At 42.4% G+C, this 18,521-nt stretch overlaps 1 protein-coding gene across 1 annotated transcript; it reads right to left on the reverse strand.

Moving 5' to 3' along the window:
* Positions 1–490: 490 nt before the first annotated feature.
* LOC120840285 lies at positions 491–17,339 on the reverse strand. The gene is made up of 5 exons (XM_040210734.2): positions 17,120–17,339; positions 12,496–12,511; positions 10,201–10,345; positions 2,162–2,537; positions 491–852 (listed from the first exon to the last, which is right to left on the reverse strand). The coding sequence occupies exons 1-5, from the start codon at positions 17,168–17,170 to the stop codon at positions 532–534; spliced, it is 909 nt and encodes a 302-aa protein (XP_040066668.1). The 5' UTR covers positions 17,171–17,339; the 3' UTR covers positions 491–531.
* Between the last annotated feature and the right edge of the window lie 1,182 nt (positions 17,340–18,521).

An 18,521-nucleotide genomic window follows, 5' to 3' on the forward strand; every position in this document is an offset into this window, starting at 1 on the left:
GGCCAGGGCTTTCCTCGCCCCAACGCACGGTGAAGCCTCCGGACACCATCCCTTGCCAAGACACTTCTCAACCCTAGTAAAAGTGTCTTGGCGAACCCCTAACCTTCATGCAAAGACGCTTGCGATGTTGAGAAGACCGCGTCGTCCTCCCTTTGTATATATCATCTCATAACCATCATCACTGGACGTCGCACCGCGGGCCTCTCTGGTACGGGCCTTTCCGCGGTGCCACGGCTCTCTTGAGCCAATGAAGATTCTGATTGCGACTACGATTAACTCACTGATTCTCTAAATATAGTTTCAAAGAAATTTTCCCGGAAGTTTTAAATTAGTGAGAAATTAAGACGAAAAAACTTTTACCCTCATGATTTATCTTTTTTTTTTTTATCAAATCAAACGTGAGTGTATGAAAATAATTTTATACTTCTCTTTTCCCTCAATGAACACAAAGAGGTCACTCTCAACATTGACACTACAATATAAAAAAAAATCCAACATAAGAATATTTATTTTCGTCCGATGTAGAAGATTTCAAGTATCACAAAGTCTTCGACGCAGGCGTATGCGGCGTCTGGCTCTAAGGAATGTTCGATGCCCTGACCGCCGAAACCTTCCTCCGTACGCCTGATAATCGTACTCCGTGATGAGAAGATGCGCCTCGTGTCCTTTGACTCCCGTAAACGTTCCATTAGAAGTGTATAGGAACGTGCCGTTTCCTGCGTGCTTAAGACGGGAATCTCGTAGACAGCCGAGAGTGCAATAACGGTAGTCGTAGTAGAGAAAGTTGAGGTCTGCCTTCCACTTCGTACGGATATACCCGGTTAAGGTCACGGTAGACGTCCAAGGAACTTCCTGTGTGAAAAAAGAATACCAACACAAAAAGTTAATTCACTAATCGCTAGAAATAATCTTTTGACTTATAGATGGCCAACAATCTAAAGGCATTGCAATATCAATGTTTTTTTTTCTAGTTATTCCAGGAAGTAAAAAAAAACAACTTTGCAGCAATAATGCGGAGAGCAAGTCGTCTGCTTTCTGCGTAGGAGTTCCGGTGACGTGAGAAAGACGCCGAGCTCTGATTGGCTTTTATTGAACAATAGTGCGCAGAATTCAAAGTAAGCTGCCTTGAGGTCTACACACCATCTTTCATTCAGAACCAATCAGAGCTCGGCGTTCTGACGTCACCACAACCCCGACAAAAGAAGCAGACGAACTTGCGCTCCTCGTAAGTTGGAGAATAAAGCCGTGAGCCACGAAAAATGTACCATTGACGTCAAATGACATTCACGATTGGCCAATCAATCGAATAATCATTAAGTCGAACAATCACGCACAGTGAATGAGTAGTTGCTCACAAATGCAACAAGCTCCATGTCCATGCACTTTTAGAACTGCTGAATTGGCTACGGTGGGATTCTAGCACTGGCTCCGGTCGGGCGTAATGTGAAACGGAGTATGAACGAACAGCTCCAAAAACACAAGGTCACGGCGTTTGTAATTTATTTATCTGTTTTACCATCATCTACAATATTGAAGCGAAGTGAATACGTCGTGACCTTGTATTTTTAGTCTGTATGCTCTGCCACAGCCATTCACTGTGCTATTACTTAAAACAAAGAAAAAAACAATCTCCCTCGTCCTAAGAACCTACGGTTCACTCACCGCTCATTCACATTGGAAGCGAATCCGCGTTCGCAAAGCGGTTGCGAACGGGGTTGTATAAAGATCCAGTACAATTGCACGCACACTCGATGACATCAGGTGCGCGTGCAATTGTACTGGATCTTTATACACCCACGTTCGCAACCGCTTTGCGAACGTGGATCCGCTTCCAGTGCGAATGAGTGGTTATACGCGTGCCACACGGGCAACTAGGATGCCATTTACAACGAATGACATTTGAACGATCGGCCAATCAGCGCGCAACACTCCTAGCGTGGGTCGTTCCACGCGTGAGAGATCGCGAGCCGATTCGTTAAATCACACGAATGTCATTCGTTGTAAATGGCATTCGAGTTGCTCGCGTGGCACGGGTATTAGGCTCATTGATATACTACCTAGGTCAACATACCCGAACTTCGAAATCAACTGCATCGCTCAAGCAAATCCTGATGCCTGTGATGGCCATTTCAACAACGAAATTCATCCGGGCGTAACATACCTGCACGGAATCTGTGATGATCCAGTCAATCTTGACGGACTTCATGGGAGGCACGGTGACGACATGATTTACCGAGAACGTCTCCGTATCAGAAACTTCTTCACGGTATCCCCCTTTCAAGTCTAAGCCTATTTGGAGTGTAGCCTTAATGTTGACAAAAAATAAACTGGCACTGGCTGTCACGGAGCCGGAATAACTGAAACCACTTTCAACGTGCCAGGTGGCTGTCTTCTTGTGCTGGGTCGATCTTGCTATGGTGGTCGTCTGGGACGAATTCGCCTGTCCATTGTGGACCCACTGAGTATAGACCACGTTTGGTCGCATTGCTGAGCTCTTGGGTGCACCATACACCACAGGTCCCGCTGTCGCAGTCACCCTGTTGATGGAGAAGGGCTTGTTAACTTGTTTGTCTTACTGGCAACGTTCAACGCGACAAGAGATATGGGTTCAAGGTGTTTGGAAAGATGCAGGCTTACTGTTTTGCAATTATTACCAGGGCGGTTTCATATGAAATTGAACAACCTTCTCGGCGTGGATATTTAGATTTTTGCTATTATATATATTCATATATATATATATATATAAAGAACACAGTGCCACTGTCGAAACGTCGACGGACGTCAGGCCCCTTTTTCATTTTTATTTTTTTATTTTTAATTATTTCATCTATTTTCCATTTAACAGTTGATTTTCGTAAGTTCTTGTGTTTAACATTGACTTTGATCCCGTCCTTTTTTAAGTTTTTTTCTCCGCGTAACTAGCGTTCTTGTGACTAGCCTTGATTATTCTTGCAAACTAATACCACTTTTTTTCGGCACTTTCTTTTTTCTTGTTTGACTTTTTTCGCCATTATATATATATATATATATATATATATATATGTATGTATATATATATATATGTGTGTGTGTGTGTGTGTGTGTGTGTTATATCCTCGCAAACATAGTGAACAAAAAACCTTTCAGAACAAAAGCCTTTGCATAAAAACACTTCTCAAGTGGAGCAAGGTGAAACCCTACATTTTGACTGCGTGATATTTGCACCCCGTGCTTTCGGTTGTCATAAATAGATAAAAACTTAAACACCCACTATCATTTTGGTTTGAAATGTATAACGCATGGCCTACAGATTTTAATTCAATTTAAATTGACTCTGGCCATACCGGCCAACCTAGCAACATAAAAATTCGGGAGACAGCCGCGCGGGGGGGGGGGGGGGGGGGGTTTGAAGCATTATTATTTTTTTTGTAGTTCGACAAGACACCCTGTGAAGAGGCACCCTGCGCGAATCGCACTGTCTTCGCGGTTGTTTTGGAGTAAACGGCCGGTGGTGCCCTGCCCTTCTACGGCACGAGCATGGTTCTGATGCTTTCGTGAACCGATGTGCATCTTGATGTCAAGCTTGCCGCCGTGCGAAACGCTCACAGATCAGGTACAGAATCCATACGAATCCATTGAATCCACAGAATCCAGCCTTACGTGAAGCGACAAAGCAGGGAAACTCAGTCACGTATGATCTCAGAAATGCTTGCAAGTACTCCTCCTTGGCTTTTGAAAGTGTCATCGATCGTTTTAACATATCAGTGGTTCCAACTAAACTCGGGGAAACACGAAGAGCAGTTCGGCGTTCCGCACCTCACTCGACGAAACTGACAAAGCCAACTGAAGCCTAGCGCACCCATGGTCATATAAGCAGTGTTCCAAAATGCGCTCTAACTTCAGGAGTAGACGTGTCGTACCTTGGCGTTGGAAAATCTACCCTCGTTTTATGCTACTGCTCTGAGTTGTCACGTGGTAACCCGCCGGGGTAACCTAAACCTACTCTCCAGTAACTCGCAATGACACACGCGTGGTGATTATAGCAATAAGGCGTTACAAAAAAAAAGAAAAAACTACGGCGGATACTTTTCGGGAGATTTGAGGTCGCGCCCGTACAATCAGGAGATGAGATCAAAATTTGGGAGGCTCCCGCACAATTCAGGAGAGTTTGCAGGTATGCTTTCGTATATGACCTTTTGGTAACATATACTCCAGTTGGTGGCAGGTTGAGAGTTCAGTGCGAGGGAAAGGAAATCTGGGGAGGAGGAAGCAGATGGATTGCTCGAGAGAAGGGGACGAGACAACCCCCTCTCTCTAACATTCCATCTGTTCCTCCTCCCCAGCCTTCCTTTCCCACGCCCTGAACTCTTCAGCTGACACCGAATGTAGGAGCTCAGTATCTTAGGATTTGTCAAAAAATGTTCTTACTAAAAACCATACACCCTTAAATCTTGGGAGTCATAATAGACTACTACTACTTTATCCTCATTCATTATTTACGCCATAATTTATATCAGCGCTGTTTCGCAAGTTTTCTTTCCTGCAGCAGCCCATTTCCTTAACATATAAAGGTGGGCGGCTCGGAAATGTTTGCGGGGTGAAGGGGCGACGGAATGTGGCGCGGAAGGAGTGGGAAGACAAAGGGGAATGCCGATGCGCCCCCATTGGAAAGGAACGCCTCGCCGTTACGACCGTTTCACATCTTTTTTTTTTTTGGTGGGGGGGGGGGGGGGGGAGGGTATTCAGTTTAAAACTCTTAAGTCGGGCTGCATAATGTTTTCTTATCTCCATTGGTATCTTTAATATTTCTGTATCTATCACATCGTCTGTACTTATCTGCATGTTGTAGGCTGTAATGACTCAGGCTAAGCGGGGGGAAACCCAGGTTTTGCACAAAGAGAAAGAAAATGGTAGGAGATTTCTGCGGGAGACTATGCCTATTTCGACTTCTGGCAACTGTGTAAGTACACCGTCCTTGGCATGGGATAGTGTTATGAAGCGTTTTTGAGCCTTTATGGTCTTGTTTTGTGGGTTCTCCAAGAACACTAAGGGTTGTGCTTCAGTTGCCAGTTATCGCATGTGGCTGGTCAGGCTCAAATGAAGTCGTCAGTGTGGGTAGTTGATGTAAGAGAAGGGGAAACATGTATCATTCGGATCTCACTGAGTGTCCGGCTTACGGTGACCTAGTGGCGTGGAGGGGTTTCTTTTTTATGTGATGAGGGTCTTGCCTTATAGATAAAAGCGTTCGTCGTTCAAATAAACTACATCCTGCATTTGAGACTTGTGGTTTTGTCCGTTTTTTTAATCGTTCCGCGTGGCTGATTAATATGCAAGTTCTTCGCCAGCTCGCCTGTGTTTTTAGCCTTTCTTATCTACATGTCCAACTTTGGTTCCCCGAAGAGTGCACCGACTTGATCTGAACAGAATCTACAAAACATAAGACGAGATCTAAAACCGGCAGTCTTGATGTCGCAGCTATCATTCCCATCCTCAGCTCGTTCACTTTACATTTGAAGTTGCTGGTGCACAGCTATATTAATGGCTCTCTTTCGCTCTTTTGTTCGAGCATTTACGATTCGAGATAACGAGCAACTAAATCCAAATGAACGGTTTCGGTCTGCGAAAAGCTCCTCAACTTGTATCTGCTGAGGTCAGTCTTCTACCCTAACAGCGCTGCTACGATGAGCAATACAAACCAGCTGTCGCCAGAATATCATAGCACATCTTTGCTGAAAACCTTCTGCGTCTGTGCAAGTAAGTTGAGCACACGTTTGTGACCAGGTGATGTTTCCTAAACTTAAAGGAGGAAATTCCTGGCGGCGCACAAGGCACGATTCCACGAAGATGTTTACCCGCGAATAACAAAAAATTCAGACAGTTAGAGCTGAAACGAAAGTAAGACGGTCTAATCATGATGTAGAATACCCGAGACTGTGGTAAAAGCTGGAAAACTTGGTCGACCATGTTTCCCAGCTTTTACCACAGCCTCGGGTATTCTACATCATGATCAACATCCACCAGCTCGCATGCGCACTCACTGTTTTTTCATAAGACAAACTAAAAGTCGTATTCTGTCCATATGCTGTAATGAAATTAGCTGCTGCCATTAAACAAGAGCAAACAACTGAGGCTTTTCAGCTGATCTATCCTGCCTCGCGTGTGGTAAGTTGTGGCTCAATGTGCGTCAACATTTTGTCAAGCCGTTCATTCACAAGAAGAAATGCCAGATTCAGATACTAACTTCTTTCAGCTTTAGGCTACCACCCAATTAATTCCCAAAGCATCAAAATACCTGCTGTGAAATTGGACATAACTTTGGGTCGTGGAACTTGAAATATTTTTAGCGTGCGTGGAAGGTCATCGTCCAGTTATTAGGCTAGACACTGAATATTACACAAGGAAGATCTTTATTGTTATATTCGTAGTCCAAACTTGAAATATGCTATGAAAGTCCTTACGTGTAGTTATATCAGCTTGGACTTTAGAAATATCTAGATATTTTTAAAGTTCAAGCTGATATAACTACAAGTATGTACCAACAAGCTCAACTCTTAACCGTTACTCAAGTCCTTACGGATTGTAAGACGAAAGGCATTGTTTAAATATATATAAAATTATTTATTTCGCAGACATACCTGATGTTTGTGAAAGCCTCAACTGCGATTACAATACCTTAATTACTCCGTCTCAAATGAATAAAAATGAACTCAAGACAAACAGTATGCCCCTACGTGTACTTAACGAATTTTGTTGGTTTATTTGTAGCAGCAAAGGTGTAGGGCAGACATTTTTTCCTGAAGGGGGTACTTCCACATAAGCCATATATAAACACAAGCAGTATGCCCCTACGTGTACTGTACGAATTTTGTCGGTTTATTTGTAGCAGCAAAGGTGTAGGGCAGACATTTTTTCCTGAAGGGGGTGCTTCCATATAAGCCATATATAAACACAAACAGTATGCCCCTACGTGTACTGTACGAATTTTGTCGGTTTATTTGTAACATCAAAGGTGTAGGACAGACATTTTTCCCTGAAGTGGGTACTTCCATATAAGCCATATATAAACACAAACAGTATGCCCCTACGTGTACTGTACGAATTTTGTCGGTTTATTTGTAGCAGCAAAGGTGTAGGGCAGACATTTTTTCCTGAAGGGGTACTTCCACATAAGCCATATATAAACACAAGCAGTATGCCCCTACGTGTACTGTACGAATTTTGTCGGTTTATTTGTAGCAGCAAAGGTGTAGGGCAGACATTTTTCCCTGAAGGGGGTACTTCCATACAAGCCTCTCTCTGTATCCCTCTTAACCGACACCTTCCACCGCCCCTTCACCTCCCACAGCTTACGACCCCCCTGCCATACAGCATCTTTGCAGTAAAGCCAACCTGAGCAAATACCCTTTTCTTCATTCGAATCCGTGTATGTGTGTTTGATCACTTCTATCGAAAATACAAGAAAACAAAATTTAGTAACGTGGGCTTAAGACCAATATGCAATATGTTTTTCAAACAGGGTGAAAATCATCTTCGCCACAATTCCCATATTCCCCTCTCCCACTGCTATCTTGACGGCGGGCGCTTACATTAAACTTATTTGAACGGTGAAAAGTTGTTGTCTGGGGCACCATGTTGTGCAGTAAATCTTTGTGTTCTTCAGCGCAATTTTCGAGAAAACCTTATAATTGCATCATTCTCACATTTTCCATAGCTGTGTAACGTGGTGCATGTACAGTTTAATATTTCAGAGGAATTTTACCGGCTCCTCGAGATTTTTGTTTTGTTTTGTCATCGACCATCTTTCTGTTTCTTTCTTATATATTACAATACAAAGTACAGATGCTTTAGTGACATACTTTATAGCATTGTACTTCGGTATTTAAAAACAAACAAGCATCTGTCCGCTGCCAAAAATGTCTCAAATCAGACAATTCTACGATTTAAGTAGAGCCCACAATAAGATGCCTAAATCGCAGGTGTCGCTACGCTGACTCCCGACGAAATGCGGTAGCATTTATGCTTCATTTCGTGTCCGTTTAAGAAGCGTCAGATACCTTAAGCCGCACACGCGGCCGACCCTTTTGACCTTTCTGCACAGCTACGAAGTCAATCGCGAATACCAAAGTAAAAACCAGGGCTCGTTTGCTGGAAGCTTGTGAACTTTTAGCCGAGGCAGAAAGCTTTAGGTCACGCCACTAGCAGAGAAGGAATGGCGGGAAAACTTGGCGGTTCACCTCCCAGCGAGAGTCGCTCGCTTTGGAACTAATATGTCGTAGTCACTGCACTAGAGGGCACGTTTGTAAGCAATGAATGGTTCAGGAGGCTTTCGCTTTGCCTTGCATCTCTTAAATCGCAAAGTGTAAGCAATGATCTCGCACCATTTTTGTATCGTCTTTCGATTCTTACCATTCTTAAGCCTAAAGGAACGCGGAAATTGTCGATATGGCAACGGAATCAGGATCCTAGTGGATTGTCTCGACTCGATCGGCCGGACATTGATGACACGCAGAAGCAGACTGTGTGCCTAATTCCAAAGGAGCCGAAGTACACGATTTTCATTTTACGAAGAAGACCTTATGTGCAGCTCTTACATGCTGGACAGCCATGCCTACTGTCGGTGTGCCGCCCGCCCTTCGCTGCTCACTTCTACATTTTTTGTAGCAGTGAATTTCGTCGACCTCTTCGCACTGAGGAGGACATCTCAACGAGACTTGTCCCAACTTCCAACTGCCAAACATTGAATATTTGCCAAACATGAGCGTGTTTTGGTTTACCTTACCCATTATTTGTAGCCCGAGCAACAGAAAGCTTTTCTCAAGCTCAAATGTATTCCGCGCTGCGTCGCGAAATCCCGGCAGCGCGAGTACCCTGATCCCCCCTTTCCATAAAGATTTTCACGAAAGCCACTTATATTCGCCACAACCAGTAGGTGACGTGACCTAGTAGGTAGTAGCTGGTAGGGAAGGGCGGTTAAGTTTTTGACGCGGTTAAAGTTAACAGGCATCGAGCAAATGGACCCAGGAGATTATTAAGCATTAGCGACGACAACACATATATTATGGTATCCAGAATATGTCTATTGTATCGAATGACAATTGATGATGCGACGAAACATTGAAACAAACTAAAGGTTTAATAGGGCGAACCTGTGCCCTAACAAAATAAGATTGAACGGACGATTACAGCCATCCATGGCGGCGTAACAGCAGCACCGAGCGCAGGCGGAAGATCGGCTTATACGGCGTGGTGCAGTTCGTTTTTAGGTCTTTCTGGGAGCCTAGAAAAGACCCCTTTCGAAAGACACGTGGAAATTATTACGAGGTTGGAACCACTCCGGCAGTGGCGGAACAACTGACGTCGTGGAAACTGCATGCCATACCAAACATTACGAACGTCGGAGCACATTTAAGTTGTTCGGTGAGCGTCCCATAAACCTCCTTAATAAGAATTACGCTTTCAATGATATATTCCCTTGCCCTACGAGGGTTCACATCCGCATGTCGAAGAGCTATCTTGTTTCTCCATGGACTGTGAAGGCCCAAAAGCATTAACATGTGGTAAGGTACCATTTTTGCTTTCTACGGGGAGGAAACGAATACCACACGCTGTTATCGACAGGTCCTTTTTCAAAGTACGTTGCAGAATATCCCACAGAAAAACAGCATCCAAACACTCTAGGAACATATACTCTACAGTTTCAGGTTCTCAACATAACAGGCAGTTCACCGACCATGGCAGAAAAAGGCCTTTCTCTTGAAGTCAAGGCTTTAAGGGGAGCGTGCCACTATGTAACTGACAAGCGAACGTCTTTAGAGATGGCCTTACCGGCATCCTCTTGAGTTTTGAGGAAATCTTTCCTTGGATCATCCCAGAATATAGAACGGTACACTGGTATTGGCATCAATGTATCAACAATATCTTTGCACATACGCCTCCGTGCGACGACACTTAAATACCCTAATGAGAAACGTACTTTTAAAAACAGAAATTCCCTAACCACTTCGAACAAAAAGCCCCGTACTCTTGTTCGTTGAAGATTGTCAGTCGAAACAACATAGTCATGCAAAACATGACCCAATCTGACTTCTACTACGGCCCTAAGAAAATTAATGTTTTAATCATGCATAAAATAAGTCGAGAAACAACCTAGCCTGGAAACAAATCAACAAGACAAAACCAATCTGATACAGAAACATTCGACAATATATTTTAATGACTCACGGTGGTCCTTGGAAGTGAAGCCTCTTGATCTCGTCATGATTCCCATGAACGTCCCACCAGACTAGTTCCATATTCAATTCCTTGGCCCGGCGTTGTACGGACCTCTCCACCTCCTTTTCGAGATCAAAGGTATCTATTTTTCCTGCTGTTAAGGGAAGCAACTGTTACACAAGGTTTCGTGATGCTGTAAATAAACAGTCTAAATTAATCTACACTCTTTCCAAACCAATATGTCATTAGATATCCAGCTCGCCGGCATTATTTGGTACATAATTACAGGCACCGCCCAAAGATAATAAAAACTCATCGGTATCATTTTTTTCTTCGTACATCGCCATGCTAAACATATTTTAACAATTTGAATCAATTCTTTATGAAATATTAACGTTGTAGCTCAGACCTGTTGAAATATGTTCATTGACACATAAGCCTAAATCAGACATATGCGTCTGAATGTGCGGAGCTGCCACTACCACACTTTGCATTTTACAACCATACGTTGCGTGGACTTCGAACGCGGTGGCATCGGCGTACAAAAAATCACTTTAACGTTTCCGGTCTTGAAGAGGACCTAAAGTTTTTAACTATTTTCCAAGTCCAGTCTGTGCATTATTTATGTGAAATGGTCACCTATAACACTGACACAATCATTTTAAACTAAGGGTAGAGAAAGGATGCGTACACAATTTGAAAGCATACGCAAAACGGTAGTAGGCCAGGGTCGTAAGCAGTCTTAGGAAGTCGTAACGCGCTCAGTCACACTCAAACGGAACTGCCTGACGTATCTTTTTTTGACCATTCAGAACTCACAAATTGAAGCGCATGTCAAGGAACAGCTCTGTCATCCACATCTCTTATTCATTTTGTATTGCTGTATTGAATTTTGCGCACCTCTAATGCCATGGTGTTTCGCTTTGTCTTTTGTTAGCAAAATCTAACGGTCCCCTAGGCTGAAACAAAGCTTCTTCTATTTGAAATATTCTCACTGTTTGTGAATTTAAAATTATGCAATACGATATAACTATTATATATACTTAACCGCTCCAAGATAAGAAATCAGTAAAAATATAAAATATATGGCTGCAGGAAAAGGCAGCGAAGTATCTGAAACATTAATTCCTAAATGCAATGTCAACAAGAATGCTTTCAAACAATTTAAATTAATTTGGCGTATGAAACGTCAGTTGTGTGTGCTGCAGAATGAAATAAGAGATATCTAATATAAAGTGCTCAACATCTGTTTGATCTTGAGTTTCTGTTAACCCTTCCGTGTCAATCTGTCGTCATAAAAATACAGATAAATACACCAGGTTTGGTTCACGAATATGAGAAAAATTTTTTTTTTCCAGAACAATATTAATTTATATTGCTGGTTGTCCCATTTTGATATGTTGTACCTGGGGAATTTTTTTTATTTTTATTATTTATTACAGAATGTTATAGCAGCTCTTGTTGCCAACTAGGCAAGCATGCCATGCTGCATTTTCCGCAATACACATTCCCGTCAGACAAAAAAAAATTAGTTCTGAATTTTTTTATCAAGTCTTCGATTTTGTTTCGTATTCTCCCTCCAGGCGGTGAAAAAACCATGAAAGCGTGAAACTTAATTTTTTGCCACGAAAGGCGGCGGCTTAAAAAGAATTAAAACAAACAAGTAATTCAGAAAGATATGAAGCTACTCAAAGATGTGTAAGCACGCTAACAACCTGTCATTCACAAATGTTTTACTAAATCATCACGAATGTACAAATAGCATATATATGTTTTGAATGTGCACACTGTGTATCATAATAGAAAAACACGGTTAAGTCTCGAGCCTAATCTTCCGAAGAAGCAGTGACGAGAATTACCAATGTTGCTTCAGAGCAACAACAGTTCATAATCCACGTGGGAGTTAGCCAGACATAAAATATTACTATCTATGCTAATGCGCCATTGTCCTTTTATTTCGAGATAACCTTCAGACCAATTTTTATACACGAACAATGCAGGGCGGTATATTTGTAATCATGTCCACATTGTTGGCGCCTTTAAATACATATAACAGTGAACCCAAGCAAAACGTTGTGTATGTTTATAAGGAGACGCACGTCGCAATCTACGTTGCTGTGGGTGAAACACCATAAGTTGCTTTAGAGATACAATGGGCATTTCTGTTTGAAAGCGACCTCCTGATATAAAAAAAAAATATAGTTTGGAATGTTCCTCCTCGGTAAAATGGACATGAAAGGGGTAATTTTCGTTTTATTTTGAACTCAAAGCTAGATGTAAAAGGTAAGAGTTTGGGGTACTCACCGGCGTGCTGATGGACCTGAAATCAAGAAATATGAATACATTTGGGTGAGCGCAACGTCTCTAGTTAGGATAACCACAGTAAGTTTCTTGATATTTAGCTTGAATGGAAAAGCGCTCTTACGAATCCGTTTTGCACATCTTGAACATAAGAACTTCGAATGGCATTTATTTAAACGCAACCACGAGCGAATTTGTTCGCAATTCATGTCCGCGAGTTTTAGTCGGCTGGATGTGGTTCGCCGATTTTTCAGCTGCATTCACTAAGAAAGACCTTTTAGTTTTTGTATGGCATATGAGGGGGGACGTAAAAGTGACCGGCATAAATATCTGAAGGTCGCGCCATTCGTAGTCCCTACTTCCGCCCCTAGGAACGCCTAATTGCACCGATTTCGAGACACTTTGCCTACAGGTGTCGTCTGCTAAAGTTGTAGCGGCATGTTGTGAACTTTTTCTCCAGGCGCCTCAAAATCATTACTCGTGTTTTTGCAATATCTGATTTGAAGGAACAGTATGTGGCCGTAAAATACTGTTTTGTTTTAGTGAAGACGGTGGCGAAAACTTTTGATACGTTTCAGACAGCATACAAGGGAAAAGCTATAAAGAAATCTCAGCTCTACGAGTGGTTTCCTCGCTTCAAGGGAGTTGAACTATTGATCGACGGCCAACCTAGTTCCCAAGAGACTTCAAGAATGGTTCGCTGCGAGTTTGTTCCTGCATGTAAAACTGTTAATCAGGTGTTTTACCAGGGAGATTTGCGACGCATGCGCAACTCTCAGAAGCATAAATTCCCCCATTTCTGGCAAAGGTTTGAGTGGGGTTCCAACACGACAATACTCAGAAAAAACACTGCCCTGACACTGCAACAATTTTTGAACAAAAATGGCTTGAAATACTCCGCCCCCCCCCCCCCCCCCCCCGGCTTGTTTACCGGACCTAGCCGCGGTTGACTTTTTTCTGTTCACCCGTTTAAAAAAAGTCTGGAACTGTAAAACATTTTGTGGATCTTAAAGGTTTTCTAATCAGATATTGCAAAAGACAGAGAATGAATTTGAAGTCCTCTGGTGAAAAAAAGCTACAACATGCCTTTTTTTCAACATTTTTGTGTTTTTGACCAGCAATCCTACCCTCAAGAGGTGATCCTCCAGTGGGTTCCAAATCACTCAGGCGTTCATGGGAATGAGGCAGCCCACTCCACGGCCTGTTACACATTACAACGACACCCTTGTGATGGAGTGAGTTGGAATGACCCGCAGGAGGATCTAATTTCAGAACTGCCTGAGCGACGTGAAGCCCTGAATTACTTGCGCGAGTGTCAGAATCCTTTCATCCTTATCTAGGTTAGAAGGTACCTTATGTCGCAAAGCTAAACCTCTTCCCCTTTTACCCACCTGCTTCCCTGTTAAAGATTACTCCTTGGGCACCCCAATGGTCCCCTCTGCGGTGACTTTCCAAATACCCCTAACGTCCTCTTGAACTACCGCTCCAGCCTCTCCTCCCACCCATCATGAGCGCTCCGTGACACTGGTAAAGTGGCTCATTCCCTCGGCGTCCCTATTTTTCCCCTTCCAGCCTGCCCCAATCACTCACGACCAGACAACACTTAAGAGCCCCAAGTGACGAAGGCCATCATGCCCCCTCTTGGCGCCGGACTGAACGTCACTTGCACAATAAAGTTGGAACACAAACATGCCGCAAGAACTTCGTCAAACGACGTCAGTCGGAAACTTAGTCGGAAGGGGTGTTGCAAAGACTGTCAGCGGTGGTAGGTGGTAATACGATCTGCCCGTCTCCCAGAAATTCATTCTGGTTACTTATGGGTCCCCCCCGTATATGTTTTTTTTAACTGAACCGTTGTAACTGAAAAATAAAATGAGTGGTAATTTTTTACAAAAATTTACATAAAACGTTTAGGGGTAATAAGCTTGTAACACCAAAAAATATGATAAAAACAGCTTATAATATGCAATCCTACAAGTTTGAAATCAAACCGTTTTCCGCCTTTCAGGATACCGACTAAGTACCACCGGGAACAAGTTTATGCGGCATTGCATTGAAGCCTAAACCCGTGTATTCTTATTTGTTAACTTTTTAGAATTGGAGGGTAGTCTAGCGGACAGCTGGAACCAACGGTAGTTCAATCAGAACAAAGATGTCGAACTGTTCATCGCTTCGGTTCGGGTGCGGCATTTTTGTTTTTTTGATCCGCTTTGGTTTGGTCCAGTCACGCATTAAAAAATATTTGTTCAGTTACCATCCTCTACTCTAAACGTTGACCGGTTCACATTAATTTATATATCTACCTAAACTGTTGCCCATGCATTTTCTGCAGCTTTTGCTGAGCACCCACTAATTTCAGTAGTGAGACAAAAAGTCGAGGTGTAATATTTTCTGAACAAAAAGAAAACGTCTTAGAATAAGAGATGTATCATAGTTTGATTAATTTACAGTCAACCCGCTTATAACAAACAGCAGGAAACGCTACGATCAGTTCGATACAGCAGATAGTTCGATATAGCAAAAAACATCTACAACAAACTTCCACGATGAGTTCGTTGTAATGCGAGAGCCTTCCTTTTTATTCATCATCTCTTCAATGCCGCCTTGTAAAAATGTGCTAAAAAGCTTTTTTTTCTAGCTTATCTTTTGGAATTTTCTCTCTTTCCTACTTCTTTTTTGGGAAAAGGGACAGGCTAGAAGACGATAGTCAGCGCGTTTTTGGAAGCCTTCCTGGGGGGAAAAGTTAGATATAGCGAATATGTTGTTCGTTATAAATCATAGTTTTTACATGCATTTATATTTAAATTTTCCGTGAGTTTGATATCGACAATAATTCACTATATGTGGGTTCGTTCTAAACGGGTTTCACTGTATGTGAACCTAGATGGATCATCGCTCATTCCACTCACAATACTACAACGGGCGCCAGAGCTGCTCATGTTTCTGTAATAGGGTGTATAAGATTTTACTGCCTCTAAGAAAATGTTTTGGTAGCATACATCGGTATGTTTTGTTATCAAAATTAGTGTGTTGGTTGAATAAATATAAAATGTACATCAAATGCGACAAGAAGTCAAGTCACCTCATTACATTAGCTTTCGGTCTGCTCAGAACTACTTTAACTGAAGTCATTCAATTGTAACATATCTCGTCTATCTCTTTGCTGCTGCTGCTTTCAGAAATAATGCCTGAATTACCTCAACATAACAAGTACAAGTTCAATTTAGGGTAATGTAGAAATTCAAACAAACCCGATTACAATTCCAGAGCAAACTTTTTCATATACTGTGGAATATAACATTATAATTATGATTTATACGGTCTTTTTTTTTTTCTTTCACTGGCTAGAATTTACCAGGTTCGATTAGCCCGCCTTTGAGTCAAGCATAGAATATTTAAAAGTGGCATTAAAAGCCTAATCACGCTGTACGAATGCTTCTTGGAACTATTGAGTTACACGGTCACGAATCTATTCAAATGCCTTGCTACAAAATACTCGAGACTAAGAAGAAAGCGCGCGTTTTATGCACGTTAAATGGGCCAAAAAGAGACAAAGGTCATCATGGATTCCAATGTCTGATGTATTGATGTTTCCGTCCTAGGTGTTGGTGGAAAGTGCAAGAAAGAAAGAAGCAGAAATAGCTAGTGACGAAATGCCACGCGGTACGAGAAGTGAAAAAGACAACGAAGCACTCTCGGTGACCCAGACAATTCAGTGGAAGGACTTAGTATCGGGTGCTGAAGGGAAATACGCGCAGCGTCAAGAAGAGTGAAGGGTGTGACGTAAACTGTTTCCATTCAAACCCTGCCCTAGGCACCACCTGAACTAAAAAAACAACTCACCCCAGGCACTGAAAGATTAAGGGTCATCTTGCCCAGTAGGAACTACCCGAAGTAAGAAAACCACCCACCTTACATCGCTACCGCCCTTAAACGTGTTTCGCAGAATGACCAAACATGCAGTTAATTTTATTATATTGTCTACCATGTTCCCCTTCTCTTTCTTCGGGGATCATTGTTTAGTAGCGACAAAAAAAACAAAGAATAGCTCATTCGCCTCTTGGTATAGATAGCTATAGATGTACGCCACCGTTCCAGGCCAAATCGCCGACGCCACGTTGTGATCCACATAAGCGCAAAAATTATTTATTTGTTCAAGTAGTCTTTACTTGTCTACACGTCACTGCCGCTTATTTAAATACAATGCGCTGCTCACTCCCCCTCCTCCCGCTACCCTGAAAAACAAGGCGGCTCAAATTTCATTATACCGAACTGTTTTCTCGTGAGCCGCTAACCGCCACATCTAATAGGGAATTCGTTCCGGTTGAGGTTGAATACAAAATGTTTATTTAAGGCTTCGGTTTAGCTCCAGATTGTTCAAAAATAATATTTTTGATTTTCTGTTCGACTTGGGTACGGTTCGGTTTGACAGCCCGCTCGGAACAAAATCGGGAAGTGATGCTAACAGGCACGCAAGGTCACATGAACGACGCAACAGGTTTTACGCGAGATCAAGATTGCGGAGGGTTCCAGCATAAAACCTTACATGAGTTCTGAATAAAAACGCGGGAATGAGGTGCCACATAGGTGGCTGCTGAGACCCAAGTAGCTAGAAAGGCACACTCACCAGCACGAGCAGAAGTGCTACAGCGAAAAGGCAGGAAACGGGCGAGGCCATGCCTGGAACTCTAGTAATGTCTGTTCTACACCTTGATGCGATATACGCGTTTTCTATACTCTGAATCTCACGTGTCAATCACCCGCTCGTCATCGACGTGCTGCACCTCTTGAGAAAGGAACGATAAAAAATGGCGTGATTCGGCATTGGACAAAGTATTGCACCACAGATCGTCTTCTTTCTTACACGGAAATTCCGCAAAGATATTGCGATCGCTTATCGGCGGCAATCAACCACTCTGGCTGTATTCCTTGAAAGAAGGGTCAGGCTGATTTATTGTGCGCATGTCCGGATAAGATTGACTGACAAAAAAAGTAGCCGATATTTAAAAAATAGTAATCTTTGTGGAAAACCAGTTGTAAAAGAGTTTGTGTTTAATAAAATCAAAAGAACGTTAAAAATGGGTTATCAAATTAATACAATTCTTTAAGATAATCATAGTTATAGCTTCTGGTACGTTCTTTTAAAACTCACATAGATTTTTAAAAATGGATTTGAGGTCGAGACAGTCGAGATTAGGGATGCCGCGAAATTTTTTCGAACCCAAGGTTAGATGATCGCATCAAGTGGTCCAAAAGTTCGATAGATTTCGAATTTTCGAACTTGCTAAACTAAGAAGTTCGACGCTTTTCGAAATTTCGAACTTATTACGCTTCAAAATTAGACGATTGTGGAACTTTCGACTTGATACACTAAACAGTTCGATAATTTTCGAACTTTCAACCTTCTTGCACTAAAAAGTTCGAAGCTTTTCGAACTTTCAAACTTCCCGCGCTTAGATAATTTTCGAACTTTCGAACTTATTGATCTAAAGAATTTGAAAATTGTTGAACTTTCGATTCCTGAAAAATCAAACATTCGGCGATCTTAGAACTTTTAGGGTAAAAGTTCGAAGTTCGTCGAACTTCGAAAGATCGGTGGGCGGTTTCATTTGGATTCAAACAATAAGTTACATTCGCAATTTTTTTTTTGCATTTTTACAGCCGGTGCTTCATTCCTCGCGAAAGACAATGCCGTTTATTTCAATCATCTGTCATGCTTGGTTTTAAAGAAATAGATTCCCGAAGGAGCGAAGAAGGACGACGGTTTTTTGACCATTGTCGTTTGTGCCATATTTGAAGCGCGCTTTAGCCGAAGCTATTTATGGTGGAGATGTGTCGTCTTAAAGGGGCCCTGCAATCATAATTAAGCGTCTACCTTTTTTGCAGTCTCCTCGTCTCTTGGGGTTCGGGCAAGCCAGCGGGCACGGAGAGAGTAACTAAATATCCGTGCGTCATATTTTAACCGGACGACGCGGAACCTCCTCCACCGACGAGGGCGAGCCGCGGTACCGAAACCGCGCTAAATGTGA

Source organism: Ixodes scapularis, unplaced genomic scaffold, assembly GCF_016920785.2.
Source record: "Ixodes scapularis isolate PalLabHiFi unplaced genomic scaffold, ASM1692078v2 PGA_scaffold3__209_contigs__length_174095766, whole genome shotgun sequence".
Lineage (NCBI taxonomy): Eukaryota > Metazoa > Arthropoda > Arachnida > Ixodida > Ixodidae > Ixodes > Ixodes scapularis.

Bases quoted from the DNA above. Each gene is read 5' to 3' on its own strand.
- LOC120840285 (XM_040210734.2), bottom strand. From the start codon at position 17,170: ATGGCCTCGCCCGTTTCCTGCCTTTTCGCTGTAGCACTTCTGCTCGTG. The intron at 2,538-10,200 runs GTGAGTCATTAA...CTCCATCAACAG, and splicing joins CTTCACTTCCAAGGACCACC to GGTGACTGCGACAGCGGGAC. The intron at 853-2,161 runs GTATGTTACGCC...TTTTTCACACAG, and splicing joins TCATCACAGATTCCGTGCAG to GAAGTTCCTTGGACGTCTAC.